This window comes from Phodopus roborovskii, unplaced genomic scaffold, assembly GCF_943737965.1.
Source record: "Phodopus roborovskii unplaced genomic scaffold, PHOROB, whole genome shotgun sequence".
NCBI lineage: Eukaryota > Metazoa > Chordata > Mammalia > Rodentia > Cricetidae > Phodopus > Phodopus roborovskii.
Window position 1 is genome coordinate 1120412 of NW_026125538.1, and position 15255 is coordinate 1135666.

At 40.6% G+C, this 15255-nt stretch overlaps 1 protein-coding gene and 1 non-coding gene across 2 annotated transcripts; both read right to left on the reverse strand.

Annotated features, from left to right (window-relative positions):
- Positions 1-1097: 1097 nt before the first annotated feature.
- On the reverse strand, positions 1098-7102 carry Ccnb1ip1 (cyclin B1 interacting protein 1). The gene is made up of 3 exons (XM_051176867.1): positions 6788-7102; positions 3927-4260; positions 1098-1308 (listed from the first exon to the last, which is right to left on the reverse strand). Exons 1-3 carry the CDS (start codon positions 7082-7084, stop codon positions 1109-1111), a joined length of 831 nt encoding a protein of 276 aa, XP_051032824.1. The 5' UTR covers positions 7085-7102; the 3' UTR covers positions 1098-1108.
- A 7521-nt stretch (positions 7103-14623) lies between these two features.
- LOC127216271 (small nucleolar RNA SNORD126) lies at positions 14624-14700 on the reverse strand. The gene has a single exon (XR_007834010.1). It is a non-coding gene; the product is annotated as a small nucleolar RNA SNORD126 (small nucleolar RNA).
- Between the last annotated feature and the right edge of the window lie 555 nt (positions 14701-15255).

Here is a 15255-nt window from a genome sequence, read left to right on the forward strand (position 1 = left end):
GAATTAACTGAGCTAAGAAAACACTGTAACGATCTTAATATACTTTGGACTTCCAGTGTAGCTTCAAGCTCAGCTGACTTCACTTCTTAGGAGGGCAAGAAAAACAATTTTCTTTCTTAGCAGATTCACATAAAAAATTAAGACAAAAGCTCCTGACTCCTTTTTGTTTTTGTGCTTTCAAGGAAGCAGTTCTGTATGTATTCCTGGCTGTCCCATAACTTGCTTTATAGACCAGGCTGACTTAGAACTCAAAGATCCCCATCTCTGCCTCCTAAGTGCTGGGATTAAAGGTATGCAACACCACAGCCCACTCCTCATTGCTTTTTATTACCACATTAGCTGTGCAATTCAACAAAGATGATCTTTGCTCAGCATTTAAAATTAGGTGATTAGAACAGCAAAGACCCAAGTCTTTGAATTCTTGTGCACATGCCCAACCAGAGACACACATAATTAAAAATAAAATTAAATCTCACAAAAAAGAAATGAATTACAAAATGAACATATCAGCAATTGTTAAAAAGGTAAAGAAGAAGTTTTATTTTAAAACAAATACCAATTAAATCAGCAAATAACTTTTATCGATGTAAATTCTTTGTAAATAGAAACTGAACACATATATCAAATTGCACTTTCATTCACTTGTACAAACACAGCTCCAAAACAAGCTAATACAAATAAAAATACATGACTGTGTACAATACATGCAGATACCAAGCCACCATCATTTTTGGCCACCACTTTCCAAAACCATAATTTTTACATAAATATACTGGCAAGAAGAGAAAATCAATGCACACACTTAGTATATTTGAAAGCACCATGTAAATATACACTGGTGCTTACAGAAGTATAAACACAGCTTGGCCTGAAACAGGGATTATGCAACAATGTTGTGACTGTGTGAGTAGTGATGAATGTAGAGATTGAAACTCACCAAATGCCTATACCCTAAGCAAAAACTGGAGAAACCAAACAGGAAGCCACACACCCTACTGCAAGCCAGCTTCTTCTAAGGTGAAAATGTGAAGAGAACTCAGGAATGCCAATTATTTCATCTGGGGTAAAACTGTACAAAAACAGAGACAGGCTAGAAATGTGAAACGAGCTAAACTCTTTTTGCTTTAAAGGCCCTGCTGCAGACTTGCTGCTCTGCTTCATGGCTTTGAGAAGCAAAACTAAAGAAGTTGTTAACGGGTTCAGGTGCTGTGGGGGAATCCACAAAAAATGGTCTGAACTGAACATCTTCATCTCCACCTCCTCGACTACCAACCGGTGTATGGTCCAAAGGAAACTTTGAGCTGTTCCCTGGGGGAGAAAATCAGGGAAGAATGTAAGAATATCTCCTAATAGACCTTTAGGAACAAGTTAATAGCCACTGAATAAATATTTTAACAAAATCCAACTATGAGGTGAATAATTAACTTAAGTTCATCTCCTATGATAAGATACAGACCTAATCCAAGACCAAAGACTATGTCACTCAACTCCTCCCCTACCTCAGAACATACTATGCCTTCTGTGAAAAATCAAACAAATTGAATAAATATCTATTTCTACCAGACCCTTCCTTGGCTTTAAATAGACTTCATTCAAGAGGAAAAAGCTGAGTGCATCTGCCTAGAAACAACAGAGGTCAAAAGCTAAAGAAACTCAGTAGTTAAGAGCAGTTGCTGTTCTTGTAGCAGACCAGGGTTCGGTTTCCAGCATTCACTTCATGGGTCACAACCATCCAGTCCTGTGGGATCCAACGCCTTCTTATGGCCTCCACTACACAAGTGGTACACATACATAACATACACACAAGCAACACATACACATAAAAAAGGAAATCTTTTTTAAAATGTACATAAAGAGTAAAAACAAGTTCAAGAACAAGAAAAATATGTACAACAGCCATTTGGAATGGCTAAATTATTGTGGAATAATCTTTTTGCAGACTTGAAGAAGTGTCTTTGCCAAGGCGCCTTCTGATTGACTTAATAAAAAGCTGAATGGCCAAAAGCTAGGCAGGAAGTGATTGGGAAGGATTTGCAGGCAGAGAGAAATGAGGAGATGAATCTAGGCACAAAGGAGACACCAGAAGAAACAGGAAGCACAAGATGGAAGAGAGGTAAAAACCCATGAGGCAAAACATAGATTAATATAACTGGGTTAATTTAAGTTATAAGAGCTAGTGGGACAAGTCTAAGGTACTGGCCAAGTTTTGTTTTGGTTTGGTTTGGTTTGGTTTTTTGAGACAGGGTTTCTCTGCATTGCTTTGGAGCCCGTCCTGGCACTACCTCTGTAGACTAGGCTGGACTGGAACTCACAGAGACCCACCTGCCTCTGCCTCCAGAGTGCTGGAATTAAAGGCGTGTGCTACCAACGTCCGGCTCTGGCCAAGTTTTCATAATTAATAATAAGTATCCATGTCATTATTTGAGAACTGGTGGTACAGAGAAAGACTTGCTACACTAAATTGTCATTTATAAATATGAAGCAAGCAGAAAACTTCATTTTTTAGACTGATCTCACTCCAGTACTAAAACTAGTTTGTAGACTAATTGGTCTCAGACTCACAGCAATCCACCTGTCTCAGCCTCCTGAGTACTGGATTAAAGGCACACACCACCATGCCAGGCAGGAACCTTCCTTATTTATTTATCTCTTTTCCAGACAGGGTGTCACTATGTAGCTTTGGCTGTCCTAGAACTCAGAGTTCCATTTGCCTCTGCCTCTCATGGGCTGGACTAAAGGCTTGCACCACTAGACCCAGCTATGTAACATTTTGTTTGTGTGTTCGTATCACCTCATTCCCATTCTAGAAAACCACTTTCTCTCACTGGACCTTTCTCCTTAGCCTATAATAAATGCCAATTTTTGAGTACTTGGAAAAGTCTACCACAAGAGACTTCAATGTTTGTGTGCCTATTTTTACAACTAATATTAATACTGGGGGGGGGGGAACCTACTGGTTTCTGTTGTACTGGTGTCATCAAGGGAAGAACTAGGAATGAGTCACCCATCTATCAAAATGATTCCGAGTCGGCCTAGGATTTTGAATTACCTACTTGGACAATAATTACATCCTCACTACTTAGAACCATGCCCAAGAGCCAGGCATATAAAATATATTTGGTAATTATGTGATGACTGAATAAACAATTTAATGATCAAAGGGGAAAAAACAAAACTGTGCAATCTGGGCCAGCAAGGTGGCTCAGTGAGTAAGTATGCTTGCTACCTACCCTGTCAATCCCCAGGTCCTACATCGTGCAAGGATATTAATCTGAGTTGTCCTCTGACCTATCCATGTGTATTGTGGCACATTTATAATGCCCCAACAGATACACACACACACACACACACACACACACACACACACACACACACACACACAAAACAAGTAAATAAATATAATGAAATAAAAATACATCTTGGCATGTGAAAGAAACTAAAACATGGCCTTGTTGGCAAATGCAGGAGAGCCTGGTTAAGGATGGATTATGCAATGTAAATCACATGAAAACATGAAACAGCAGTGCTTAACACTCACTAGTGAAAAAAGTATAGCTCATATTAATTACTACTACTAAATAGCTAGCAGAGTACAACTTGAACATCTGTTTTGACAAGATCAAGTCTACTCAAATTTAAAATAATTTAAACCAGGCAAGGTGTCACACCATGGAAATTCCAGAGGCAGGTAGATCTGTGAGTTTGAGGACAGTCTGTCTCAAAAAAAAAAAAAAAAAAAAAAAAGAATAAACATATGCAAATACAACCGAGAGAGACCGAGAGAAACAGTGTACAGAATAAGATAAGGAACTCACAGTTTACCATGGCTTGTCATTCTTGGAGCCTTCTGAGTGTGTAGAACTATGCAGCACAGTGTGAAAAAAATCGTAATTTAAAAATGAGGCATTGGGTATAAGATTCCTTACCTAACGGAAAGCCAAAGACACCAGACTGTGTGATGGTAGTTTGTTCCAGGGAACCTTCTTGGCTAGCAATAGTGATATTTCGTAGCCTAAGACTATCATAAAGGCCTTGGAGCTTTTGATACTGGCGATTGCGCTCCATAAGTTTTTCAGAGATATCACTAAACTTTTTCTTATATTCTTCTAGAACTTTCTTCATAGAGATGACCTCTCCTTTCATGGAGGTTAGTTCCACATCCTTGCTCTGTATTTGCTGTGTGTATATCTTTTCCATCTGTTTCAGATGGCTCTTGGCCTTGCTGAAATTATATTCTTGATAGAGACGTTCCTGGTGTACCTGTCCAAACAAACAAGAAGCAGCACAGTGTTACAGACTGTAAAAGCTCACCCATGCTCAACTGGAAAGGACACTTATACAGAGATCTCGTTGTCACAATATTTAAGCCAGGGTTAAAACATAATCATGCCAGGCAGTGGTGGTGTATATCTTTAATCCCAGCACTCGGGAGGCAGAAGCAGGCGATCTCTGTGAGTTCAAGGCCAGCCTGGTCTACAGAGTGAGTTCCAGGCAGTAAGGCTAGATAGAGTACACAGACAAAGTCTCAAAAAAAAAAAAAAAAAAAAAAAAAAAACCTAAAAACAAACCAACAAAAAAACCATAATCACAACACATGATGTGGTGATTACAGAAAATGGGATGCTCAGAGAACCGTTATCACCAAACAAGTATGCCTTATCTGCAAGTAATATATATCCTGAAAGTTTTTAAGAAATATAATGAAAGTTGTGTGTGAAGGTTTATGCATGTAATAGTCACAGACATAGGGAATGTGGGCAGGAGGATTGGGCACTCAAGGTAAGCCACCACAGCTATGGTAAATTCAAAACCAAGAAAAAACTAAATATGTGTTTACTTAAGCCTCGAATGTAATTGGAGTCTTCTCCTCAGAGTGGAGTTGAAAATGCAACAGCCCAAGTGCCCAAGTGGCTGTTTATTGCTTTTCAATAGCAGTTGCTCTCATGTCTTGGGGGCGGGGAAAGGAGGAATTGGCTATTTTAAAAGTTGGGGGAAAGCTGGGTCAGGGTGTATGTTCACCTTGGAAATGTTCTGTTTAACAATTGGGTCATGCACATATGGTGTAGGAACTTTTTTCTGCCATAAGTGACACCAATAAATTCTTGGTTTTTTTTAATAAATGTTTACTTGACACATGCACATATAAGAAGTCCAATTTTCCAAATGATCCAAAGTTAGAAAAATAAGACCACCCCCCCCAATATCCTTGCTTCCTAGAATTTACTTGTGTGTTGGGCAGAACCTATCCTAGAACATAGCAAACAAAGCAGATGTCATTTGTCTGGTGCAGAAGACTACAAAGTCTATCTCCCTTGGAGATGGATGCCATTTCTTGCTGACTGAAAAAAGCAGTTATGATGGAAAAACCTAAAATGGGAAAAAAACTGCAAAATACTGAAGCCCCATAGGATTAACTCAAATGGATCAGACCTGAATACAAACTGCAAATCAACTCATAGGTTATAGATAACACAAAGGAAATCTAGGAACTGAAGTTGGCAACAACATTTACATTATTTTTATGTTGCCTGACTTCAGATCCCCTGAAACTAGAGTTACACATGGCTGTGAGGCAGCTGTGAGCCACCATGTGTGTGGCAGAAATCAAACCTAGTTCTCCTCAAAAGCCACAAGTGCTCTTAGCCAGTGAGCTGTTTTCCCAGCCCCACATCAAAAAGGCACCGATGTTAATAAAATAAAATCTCTACTTTGTGAAAGGAACTGTTGAAAGAAAAAGGCAAATAAAACTGGGAGAACATACTTGAAAAAGATCCAAAAGGGCTGCTATCCAAAATAAGAAAGTTTACACAGCAATAACAAAACCAGTTTAAAAATGGGCAAAGTCAGGGCATGGTGGCGTTATGTCTTTAACCCAACACTCAGAAGGCAGGTTCTGTGTGCTTGAAACTAGCCTAGCCTACATAGATAATTCTAGACCAGTTAGGATTACATGAGACCCTGTCCCAAAAACAAATAACAATAGCCTCAGTTCAACCCCAAGATTGCACATGATGGAGAGACCCAATTCCCACAAGTTATTATCTGACCTGTGGGTTGAGAGCATGCTCACACAATAACTAAATGTAAAAGTGGGTAAAACATGAGCATAGGTTCTGTTATGCCTCAGGAAAATTTAGATTCCACTCTATCTCATTTAAAACGGCCAAAATTGCAATCTGTAATTTTTGGCAGAAACACAAAGTAATACAGTCACTTTGGAAAACAGTTTGGCAGATTCCTACAAAAATATGGTCAGAGCTAAAGAAGTGCTTAGCTAACACATGAAAGACCCTAAGTTTCAATGTTAGGAATACAAAAAAAAATTCTTGAGCTAGGGTTCATGAACAAATGTTTAGGTAATTGCCACACAGTATAAACAAAACAAAAGTACAGACAGTTTACCCACAAAATATAAAACCAAAATAAATACTTATCACATGATAAATACTTGTAATAAAAATTAGGGGAGACTATTTCAAGAATGTTTTTTCAGTACAGTCATATATTCATAAGAAATATAACAGTGAAGAGACTTTTGAAGGAAATCCTTCATAAAGTTGGGGATTTGACACAATAGTAAAGCACAAGGCCTTGGGTTCAGCAGCACCCTATACCAAGACATAAAAAGGTCCCACATAGGCCCCAGATTATACATCTGTGCAAGTGTATTTGGGTTGTCTTCCTCTCACATGAGAGCCCAGCTCTCCTACGGGTGCTGACCTCAGGCCTTCACCCTTACACAAGCACTTTGCCTACTGGGACATCTCCCCAGCCCCTAAGCACTAACCTGGTATGTCCAGAAGGCCAATGCCCGAGAGCTGATGTCCAATACAACCTCTGGCCGGAGCCCCGCCAATACCATAGCTTTATATTCCTCTGATGGACTGAGTTCTGTACGGACAATATCTAGCTTTCCAGAAAGGGTGCTGTTGCAGGCAGGGCAGATAGCTGGTGAACGACTGAACTCACCACTACCGTGCTGATCACAGAAAATGTGAGAGCAGGCAGTAACCCAAGCATAGCCAGAGAGCTTGAGGCGACACTTTCGATAATTGCAAAGCAACATGTCTTCATACAAAGACATGATGGTAGTCTCCAGAAGAAACCTAACAGGGAATAAACGAAAAGATAAGTAAGCCAAATTATAATCAATGTGGAATTTTTTAAATGTATTTTTGATGGGAGATGTCATTCTGTAAATATGTTTTTCTTATTGGTTAATGAATAAAGCACTGTTGGCCAATTAGAAAGCAAGATAGGCGGGGCTAGGAGACTAGGAGGAAAGAGGAGTAGTAGGGAGGAGATCCAAGATGAAGGATGGGGAGAATGCCAGCCCCTCTCTCCGGTAAGATAAGACCATGTGGAAGTAGATTAATAGAAATAGGTTAATATTTAAGACAGAGCTAGCCAATAAGAAACTAGTAACTGGCCAACAAAATTATATCTAATATAGTGTTTCTGTGTGTTATTTTGGGCTGGTGCAGAAGTGGGTCCAGTCTGGCAGGGGAAAACCTTACTCATAACATATTTTTATTTTGACAAAAGGATATTTTTGTATTTATTAAAATTATATTGATTTCAGCCTCAATACTGTGGTCTTTCATTATACAAAAGTTGTAAATTAAGTTATACACACAAGTACTCCCAACTCTTACCAATGTCAAGAATACATCACAAGGAAATAAAAATTAAGTCTGTCTGTTTTCCAACACCAAAACGAAAAGCAGTCTATTAAGGCCACACATAGTGGTGGTGGTGAAAACCTTAATACAGAATCAGAGAGGCAGAAGCAGGCAGATCGTTGTAAGTTCAAGGTCAGCCTGATCTATCTAGTGAGTTCCAGGACAGTCTGGGCTAGTATATATCATACATGGCAAATGTGATGAGGCTGCACATAACTGTAGTACAAATTTTAAGTGAAACTCAGGGTTTTTATACATCTTGATTTCTCATATTCCTTAACTGAACTGCCTTGATTTTAAAAGACTAACTGCTTGATAAAATTAGACATGAATTATTAACTATGCTAATTCATCTATGATGAAGCCTGAAAATCTACATTAAAGTGCTTATTTGGTTTTTGTTTTTGTTTTGTTTGGTTGGTTGGTTTTTTGAGATAGAGTTACTCTATATTGCTTTGGAGCTTGTCCTAAAACTTGCTCTGTAGATCAGGCTGGCCTTGAACTCCACCTGCCTCTGCCTCCTGAGTGCTGAGATGTTTAAGTTTTATTATCAGTTAAATAACACATCTACTAATATGGGCATAGTTTAACACTTTTACAACTAACTCTCTAGACTAAGTTAATTTTAAGTAGTGGCCACTATAGAAAGCAATAGCATTATCAGTCATCTATTGAATAATAGTGGTGTATCAATTATACACCAAAGGAAAGTGAATACATTCAACATACAACTTAAAAATATTTCCTTCTTTGGGAGCACATTCCCCATGGAGTGATACTCCCTTAACCTAGAGGGAGGGCCTAGTCCCTACTCCAAATGACTTGACAGATTTTGTTGATCTCTCCTGGAAGGCATCACCCTCCCTGTGGAGTGGGAGGGGGGATGGAGGGAGAGATGGAGAGAGGGAGGGAGAGGGAACTGGGATCGATATGTAAAATAAAAAAAAAAAAAAAATGTTTCCTTAGCTGTGTGATGGGTCACACTTGTAATCCCAGCACTCAGGAAGAGGCTGAGGTAGATCATTCCTTGTTTGAGGCCAGCCTGGGCTACACAACATAATCCTGCCTCAAAAAAAACAAAACAAATTCCCCATGCTGGGATGCCTCACCCAGCCTTGATGCTGGAGAAGGAGCTTGGTCCTACCCTACTTGATACACCAGGCTTTGTTGATGCCCATAGGGAGCCTTACCCTTTCGGATCAAAGGAAGAGTTGGGTGAGGGGGGGAGCTAGAGGGAAAGGGAAGAGAGGGGGAAACTGGTTGGTATGTAAAATAAATGAAAATATAGATTTAAAGGAAGGAAGGGAGGGAGGGAGGGAGGGTGAGCCAGGCAGTGGTGGCACACGCCTTTGATCCCAGCCCTTGGGAGGCAGAGGTAGGTGGATCTCTGTGAGTTCGAGGCCAGCAACCCTATCTCAAAAAAACACAAGAAAAAACCTATAATGTTACTCTAGTAACAGGGGCCAATGGATACACGGACACCTTCATCTCACGTGTCACACCTGTACGCCCTACCACCTGAGAGATGGTCGCTACATCAGTCCTCCTTGCACTCGGTGACTCTGAGGCTACTATGGGCTACAACGAGACGGTCTTCAAACCAACAATTACACAGCCGTCCTTTGAGTTTGCAGGCACAATTCACCTGACAGCCAGAGGCCAATTTTACTTTACCTCCCCGCAGAGTAATGCGCCCCGTCCTAGCTGGACAGCAGGACCGTGAAGGAGCAGCCAACTCCACATCGCCACAAGGCAGGCGGAAAGTCATTCAAGGTGACAGCCAAGTTTTTCAGAACAAGACCCACACAGTTCTCACTTAATTTTCACAGCGAAAATGACAGACAAAATACCTGCAACAAGGAAAGCTAAAGGTGCCGGCCTTTCCACCAAGCGGGGCACGCAGGATTCGCGTGGCGTGGCCGCGCCGGCAGAGCGCATGCGTGGAGACCGCAGGGCCTGCTGGGTAGCACGAGGCGGGCTGCTGGGTAGCACCGGTGTTGTTGGTTGCTGAGGTAATCAGCTGGATGTTTAGCCTCCCGCTTCCACGGGGTTAGCAAAATAACTACTTTGAGTCTGTATTACAAATATTCGCAAGGTGCTTAAAAGAAAGCAATAGGCCGGGCGGTGTTGGTGCAAACCTTTAATCCCAGCATGCCGAAGGTAGAAGCAGGCGGATCTCTGAGCTCGAGGCCAGCCACAATAGACCACTATTGGGCGAGAAACCCACAAAAAACAAAAAAAACAAGAACCAAAAAAGAAGAAGCGACAGGATCAAGTTTCATAGTTTTTTGTGACATTTTGTCTTTAGCCAGGCGTGGAAATGCATTGAGTTCTAGGCCAGCCAAGACCACATAGTGAGACCCTTTTTCAAGTTCATATATATATGTGCCTGTGTGCCACATACATCCTTGTAGTCAGAAGAGTGTGTTGGATGTCCTGGAGCTGGAGTTACAGACAGTTGCCTTGTCTGTGCTCACAAAATCCATGTCCTCAAGCTCAGCAACTATTGCTGAGGCATCCCTCCAGCCCCGGGAGTCGTAACTGAGGTATCTTTGATGGTAGTATTCAAGTAGTTAAGTGGATTATTTTGTCTGTTTAAGATTTGTGTAATTTATGAATATGGATGTTGTCTGCACACCAGAAAAGGGCATAGAATCCCATGAAACTAGTTGTGACCCACCAAGTGGTGCTGAGAATTGAACTCAGGACCTCTGGAAAAGCAGCAGCCTGCACTCTTAACTGGTGAGCCAGCTCTCCAGCTCCCAAATACTGCTATCACTTTGCCGTTCTGAGGTTACCTGTATATAGCAACTGTGGTTTTTCTGCCTGTCAGTGCTTTTATTTCCAGCGAAAATTAAAACTAAGCCTGGGAGAGAGCTAGAAGGTCCCATCACTCAGGAGGCAGAGGCAGGCAGATCTCTGTGAGTTCGAGGTCAGCCTGAACTACAGCTTGAGTTCCAGAACAGACTCTAAAGCTACACAGAGAAACCCTGTCTTGAAGTTTAAAAAAAAAAAAAAAAAGGAAAGGTGTAGAGAGCCACGGGTGCCATTCCCAAAGATGGCGCCGGTTTCCTGTCCATAAGCCAGCAAAGCGCGGATGCGCGATCCACGTCATGGGGTGACGGTTACGAGCGTTGTGGGCTGCACCTGTCAGTAACGGACACGACTCCTCTGAGCATATATAAGCAGAGCCCTTTTTCCTCCTCGGGGTCTTCCCTCAACTTGCTGTAATGAGCCGCGAAATAAACATAGCTGCAGAAGAATCCTGTTGTTGAGCGTCGTTCTTGCAGGCAAGGCGATAGCGCTCGACAGAAAGGTAGTTAGGATGAAACCTTAATGCCACTCTCTTGTAGCTACCTGCTCAGAAGAGATGACCCTGTTGTGAACTAATTATATCCGCACAATAGACACCAACCAATGGACTTTACCAATATTCAATCTTTCTTTTGTTTTTGAGACAGGCTTCATATTTCCTACAGTGGCCTTGAGCTGTGTAGCAAAGGATGACCTTGAACTTCTGAACTTTTACTAAATGCTGGGATCAGGGGGATGTATGCTGGAGATATAGAACCTGGTTTTCATTCATATTAGGCAAACAACTAAGCTACAGCCATTAAACCTTATCCCTTCAATTAATGAAATAGCTTTAACATTTGTTTTTCCCCTAGCAACTTAATCCTACTGGTACAAATTAGTCAGGGGGAAAATGGAGATGTAAGGGCAAGTAAATACTAAGTTTAGGACGAAATAAAAGATGAGGATTTAGATACCCTCAAACTACAGCAGGCGAAAGATATAGCTGGCATTTCTAGTTCTGGCACAGGACCCAGTCACTCAATGACCATAATGACCCATGTTTGAAAATGAGGGTCATAGGTAAATCATATATTACCTACCATATGTTAAACTGAACCTTTTGTATCTGGTTTTAACTGTCCTGAACATAAATTACAAAGTACAGTTTCACTTAAATGTCAGAGGGTAAAAACGCTCAGATTTTGACAATACTGTGAACTTACTCTTACCGTACTCTTGTAAAACCTTTCTTCTTAGAGATATATCCAAGTAATACATGTTGTCTTTATTCCTCCAATAGGCATATACTAAAGCATACCAACTCATTTACTCTAACAGTCATTGGTTCTAGGCTTTAATAATTTAACTCTATTGATCTAAACTAAGCCTCTGTGTGTGTCCTTGACTAAACATGCCAAAAACTCCTATATCCAGGAGCGGTGTTAACATAAAATTCCCAAACTATATGCTCCCCCTTGACATAAAATGAGAACTTGCTGCTAGACAGCAATATGTACAGTTTGCTTTGTGTTCTTGTTCATCTGATTCCAAGTTATGCGACATTATACTGAGTCAGCTTTCATGTATTTGCTTTGACATGTATTTATTAATTGGGAGGGTGGTGTCATCACATCCCTTTAGTCCCAGCATTTGGGGGGCAGAGGTAGGTAGGTCTAAGTTGCAGGCCAGCCTGATATACAGAGTGAGACAGAGAAACCATGTCTTTGAAATGAAAAAGGAAGGAGAGGGAAAGATTGGAGAGAGAAGGTTGTAGGAGCTGGGTTTGATTCCCAGTACAGACATGGCAGCTCACAACTGCCTGTTAACTCCAGTTTAGTTCTATGGACTGATGCCCACCCCCCTCTTCTGACCTCCAACAGGAATGTAAATGATAGACCTACATTCAAGTGAAAACACTAAACATAAATTTAAACAAATTTATTACTTGGGAAAACAACAAACCATTTAAAACATGAGTGTTTCAGTAACTCACAGGATCAATCACTACAGTCCTGTGGAATGATATTACAATAAAAAGTTCTCTATAGCTGCGGCCCTGGTTTTAAACTCTTCACCCCAGTCTCCACCTTCTGATTTATAATTGTCTTTGCAAAGTTCAGAAAGCACTAGGGGATAGGCTGTCTATGCTCATGGAACCCTGAAAAGGCAAGCAGTGTGATGGACTACATAGGTTCTCTGTGAGGAGCAAAATTTACCTGCAACTACATTATGAAGCATTAGACAATAAGGCACTGTAAATACTAGGATCGGGCATACGGAACAGAAAAGACCATTGACTTAAACGGTCTTATAAAATGATGACTGGCAAGTTAGTACCAAAGATTAATCCACTAAGAAAACATTCAATTATATACTCACTGAATACTTGCCTCATTTTAGAACTAAATTGAGCCAATGGTAGTGGCAATGAGTAAGCCATCAAGCAGATACAGAATTTATGTGTTTGGGTGTTTTGCCCATTTGCCCCACTCACCCATCTCCCTCCTCAATTTCTGTTCAGGAAAAGCACAGGCCTCTTGTTGATTGATATCAAACATGGCATATCAAGTGCACTAAAACTATGCACCTCCTCTTGTATTATGGCTGAGCAAGGCAACCCAGTATAAGGAATACAAAAGAATCAGAGACATCCCCTGCTCCCACACCACAACCGTCCCATGTGTAGAGGGCCTAGGTTGGTCCCACTCAGACTCCCAGGTTATTGGTTCAGACTCTGTGAGCTCCTGTGAGCCAGGTTATCAGTTTTGTGGATTTTCTTGTGATGTCCTTGACTGCTCTGGCTCCTGCAATCCTTCCTTCCTTTCTTTAGCAGGATTCCCCAAACTCAGTGGGTCTTGGCATCTATTTCCATCAGTTGCTGGAGGAAGCCTCTCTGATGATAATTGATCTAGGCACCAATATAAGTATAGCAGATTATTAGGCATTACATTACTTGGCCACTCCTACAATCTGTGTCACCTTTACCCCAGCACACCTCAGCCATCCCCACCTGATCTCCCATGTTTCCATCCCAACTCAACCCCAATCCACTTACAAAAATCTCTATTTCCTTTTCCCAGGGAGATTCAAATGTCCCCATTGAGCCCTCCTTGTTATTGTGCCTGTCTGTGGATTAGAGCTTAGTTATCCTTTACAGCTAATAACCACTTGTCTCATACTGTTATTCTCATTCATCTAAGATGAGGAAGCTTACCAAAGTTATATAACTTGTTAAGTGATAGAACTTTAAACCCAGTCCAACTAGAAGCCTACTATTTAAAAAACTAAAATTCAAGCACTGATCAAATTACAAAACAGTATTTAGATTTTATGTCAAAATCTCAGCCTCAAACCTTACCAAAGAATGCAGACATTTATCATTTATTGTACAGCCATGATTTACAGCATGAAAGCCCAGACCAGAAATGTGGTTTGGTAGCAATCTGGTGTTCTCTCCTGAACACTTCGTTTTTGTACTTCTTAAATTCCATCCTTAGTTTCTGGGAGAAAAATAAAAGGAGGGGGTAATTGCTCATAGTTGTGTGTACTCCTAAATTCCTCATGCAAACATGTATATAAAAGTGTCAACAAATAATGCCCATGACCTGTTTGTTGTGCAAACACATTTAATAAATATAAATGCATAAAACTGCAAGTAATCACAAAGAAAGACTAAAAAGTGATGACTTTAAATCTGTCAATCTTAATACATATTAAAAGTGGGGACAGGGAGACTAGAGAAATGGAGCATCTGGAAGAACACTGACAACTCTTCCAAAGAGCACAAGTTCAATTCCCAGCACCCACATGGTGGCTCACACCCCTGTTAACTCCATTTATTGAGGGTTCAATGTCCTTTTCTGGCCTCTATGGGCACTGCATATACTTGGTACACAGGTGTACAGGAAAGCAAAATACCAATATACATGGAATATAAAACTTTTAACTCATTAGCTAACAGGAGTATACCAGCCAACAGTACTTTTTTCTATAGCATTTAAGTTAGTAAGGATCAACTAGATTTAAATCACATTATTAAAGATCAAAACACAGAATGCTGATACTATCAAATCCTTTAATTTTATGAATTCCCTAAGAGGAAAGGGCTAAGGCCAAGTAAATGTTTGAATGGTTGCCCTAACTTTAGTCTGCTCAGCACATGTGTATAATCAGTGTGATCAGCTGAAACACGGACTTGACATGTACTTCATCATGGCAAACTGATGCTGTTCTGAAGCCAGGAAGCCCTCAAAGGCCTTTCGACTAATCAAGCCTCTAATAACACTGCATCCCTTACCTTTCCTGGTAAAGGTATTTATAATATTTACCTGTTATCAAGTAAATCCAGCTTTAACCTAGGAACCCAAATTGAAATATCAGAACATCGTAGCATCATCTCTGGAAAATAAATACACAAAAGTTATCATTACACTTAGCATAAACCATACCAACATGCTTCACTATTCAATACAACATAAGGCCAGCTGTGCTGGTACACACAAAGAAAGTAGATGGAATATTTAAACCAAACGTTTGGCCACACACCAAGTTGAAGATCAGTCAGCTCGAGCTGCAAAGGCCCTACAAAATATAAATTTGTAAACAAAATCCTAAGTCAATATCAAATTGAGAGAGGATCGCTACACAAACTCAGAGAATTAAGATGAGAGCAGGGCGGTAATAAACAACTTTAATGCCAGCACTTGGAGAATTCAGGTGGGATCAGACAGGTGAATCTGTGAGTTCAAGGCCAGCTTGGTCTACAGAATGTTGGGAC

Bases quoted from the DNA above. Each gene is read 5' to 3' on its own strand.
- Ccnb1ip1 (XM_051176867.1), bottom strand. From the start codon at position 7,084: ATGTCTTTGTATGAAGACATGTTGCTTTGCAATTATCGAAAGTGTCGC. The intron at 4,261-6,787 runs GTTAGTGCTTAG...TTGTTTGGACAG, and splicing joins TGGCCTTCTGGACATACCAG to GTACACCAGGAACGTCTCTA. The intron at 1,309-3,926 runs GTAAGGAATCTT...TTTCTCCCCCAG, and splicing joins TGTCTTTGGCTTTCCGTTAG to GGAACAGCTCAAAGTTTCCT.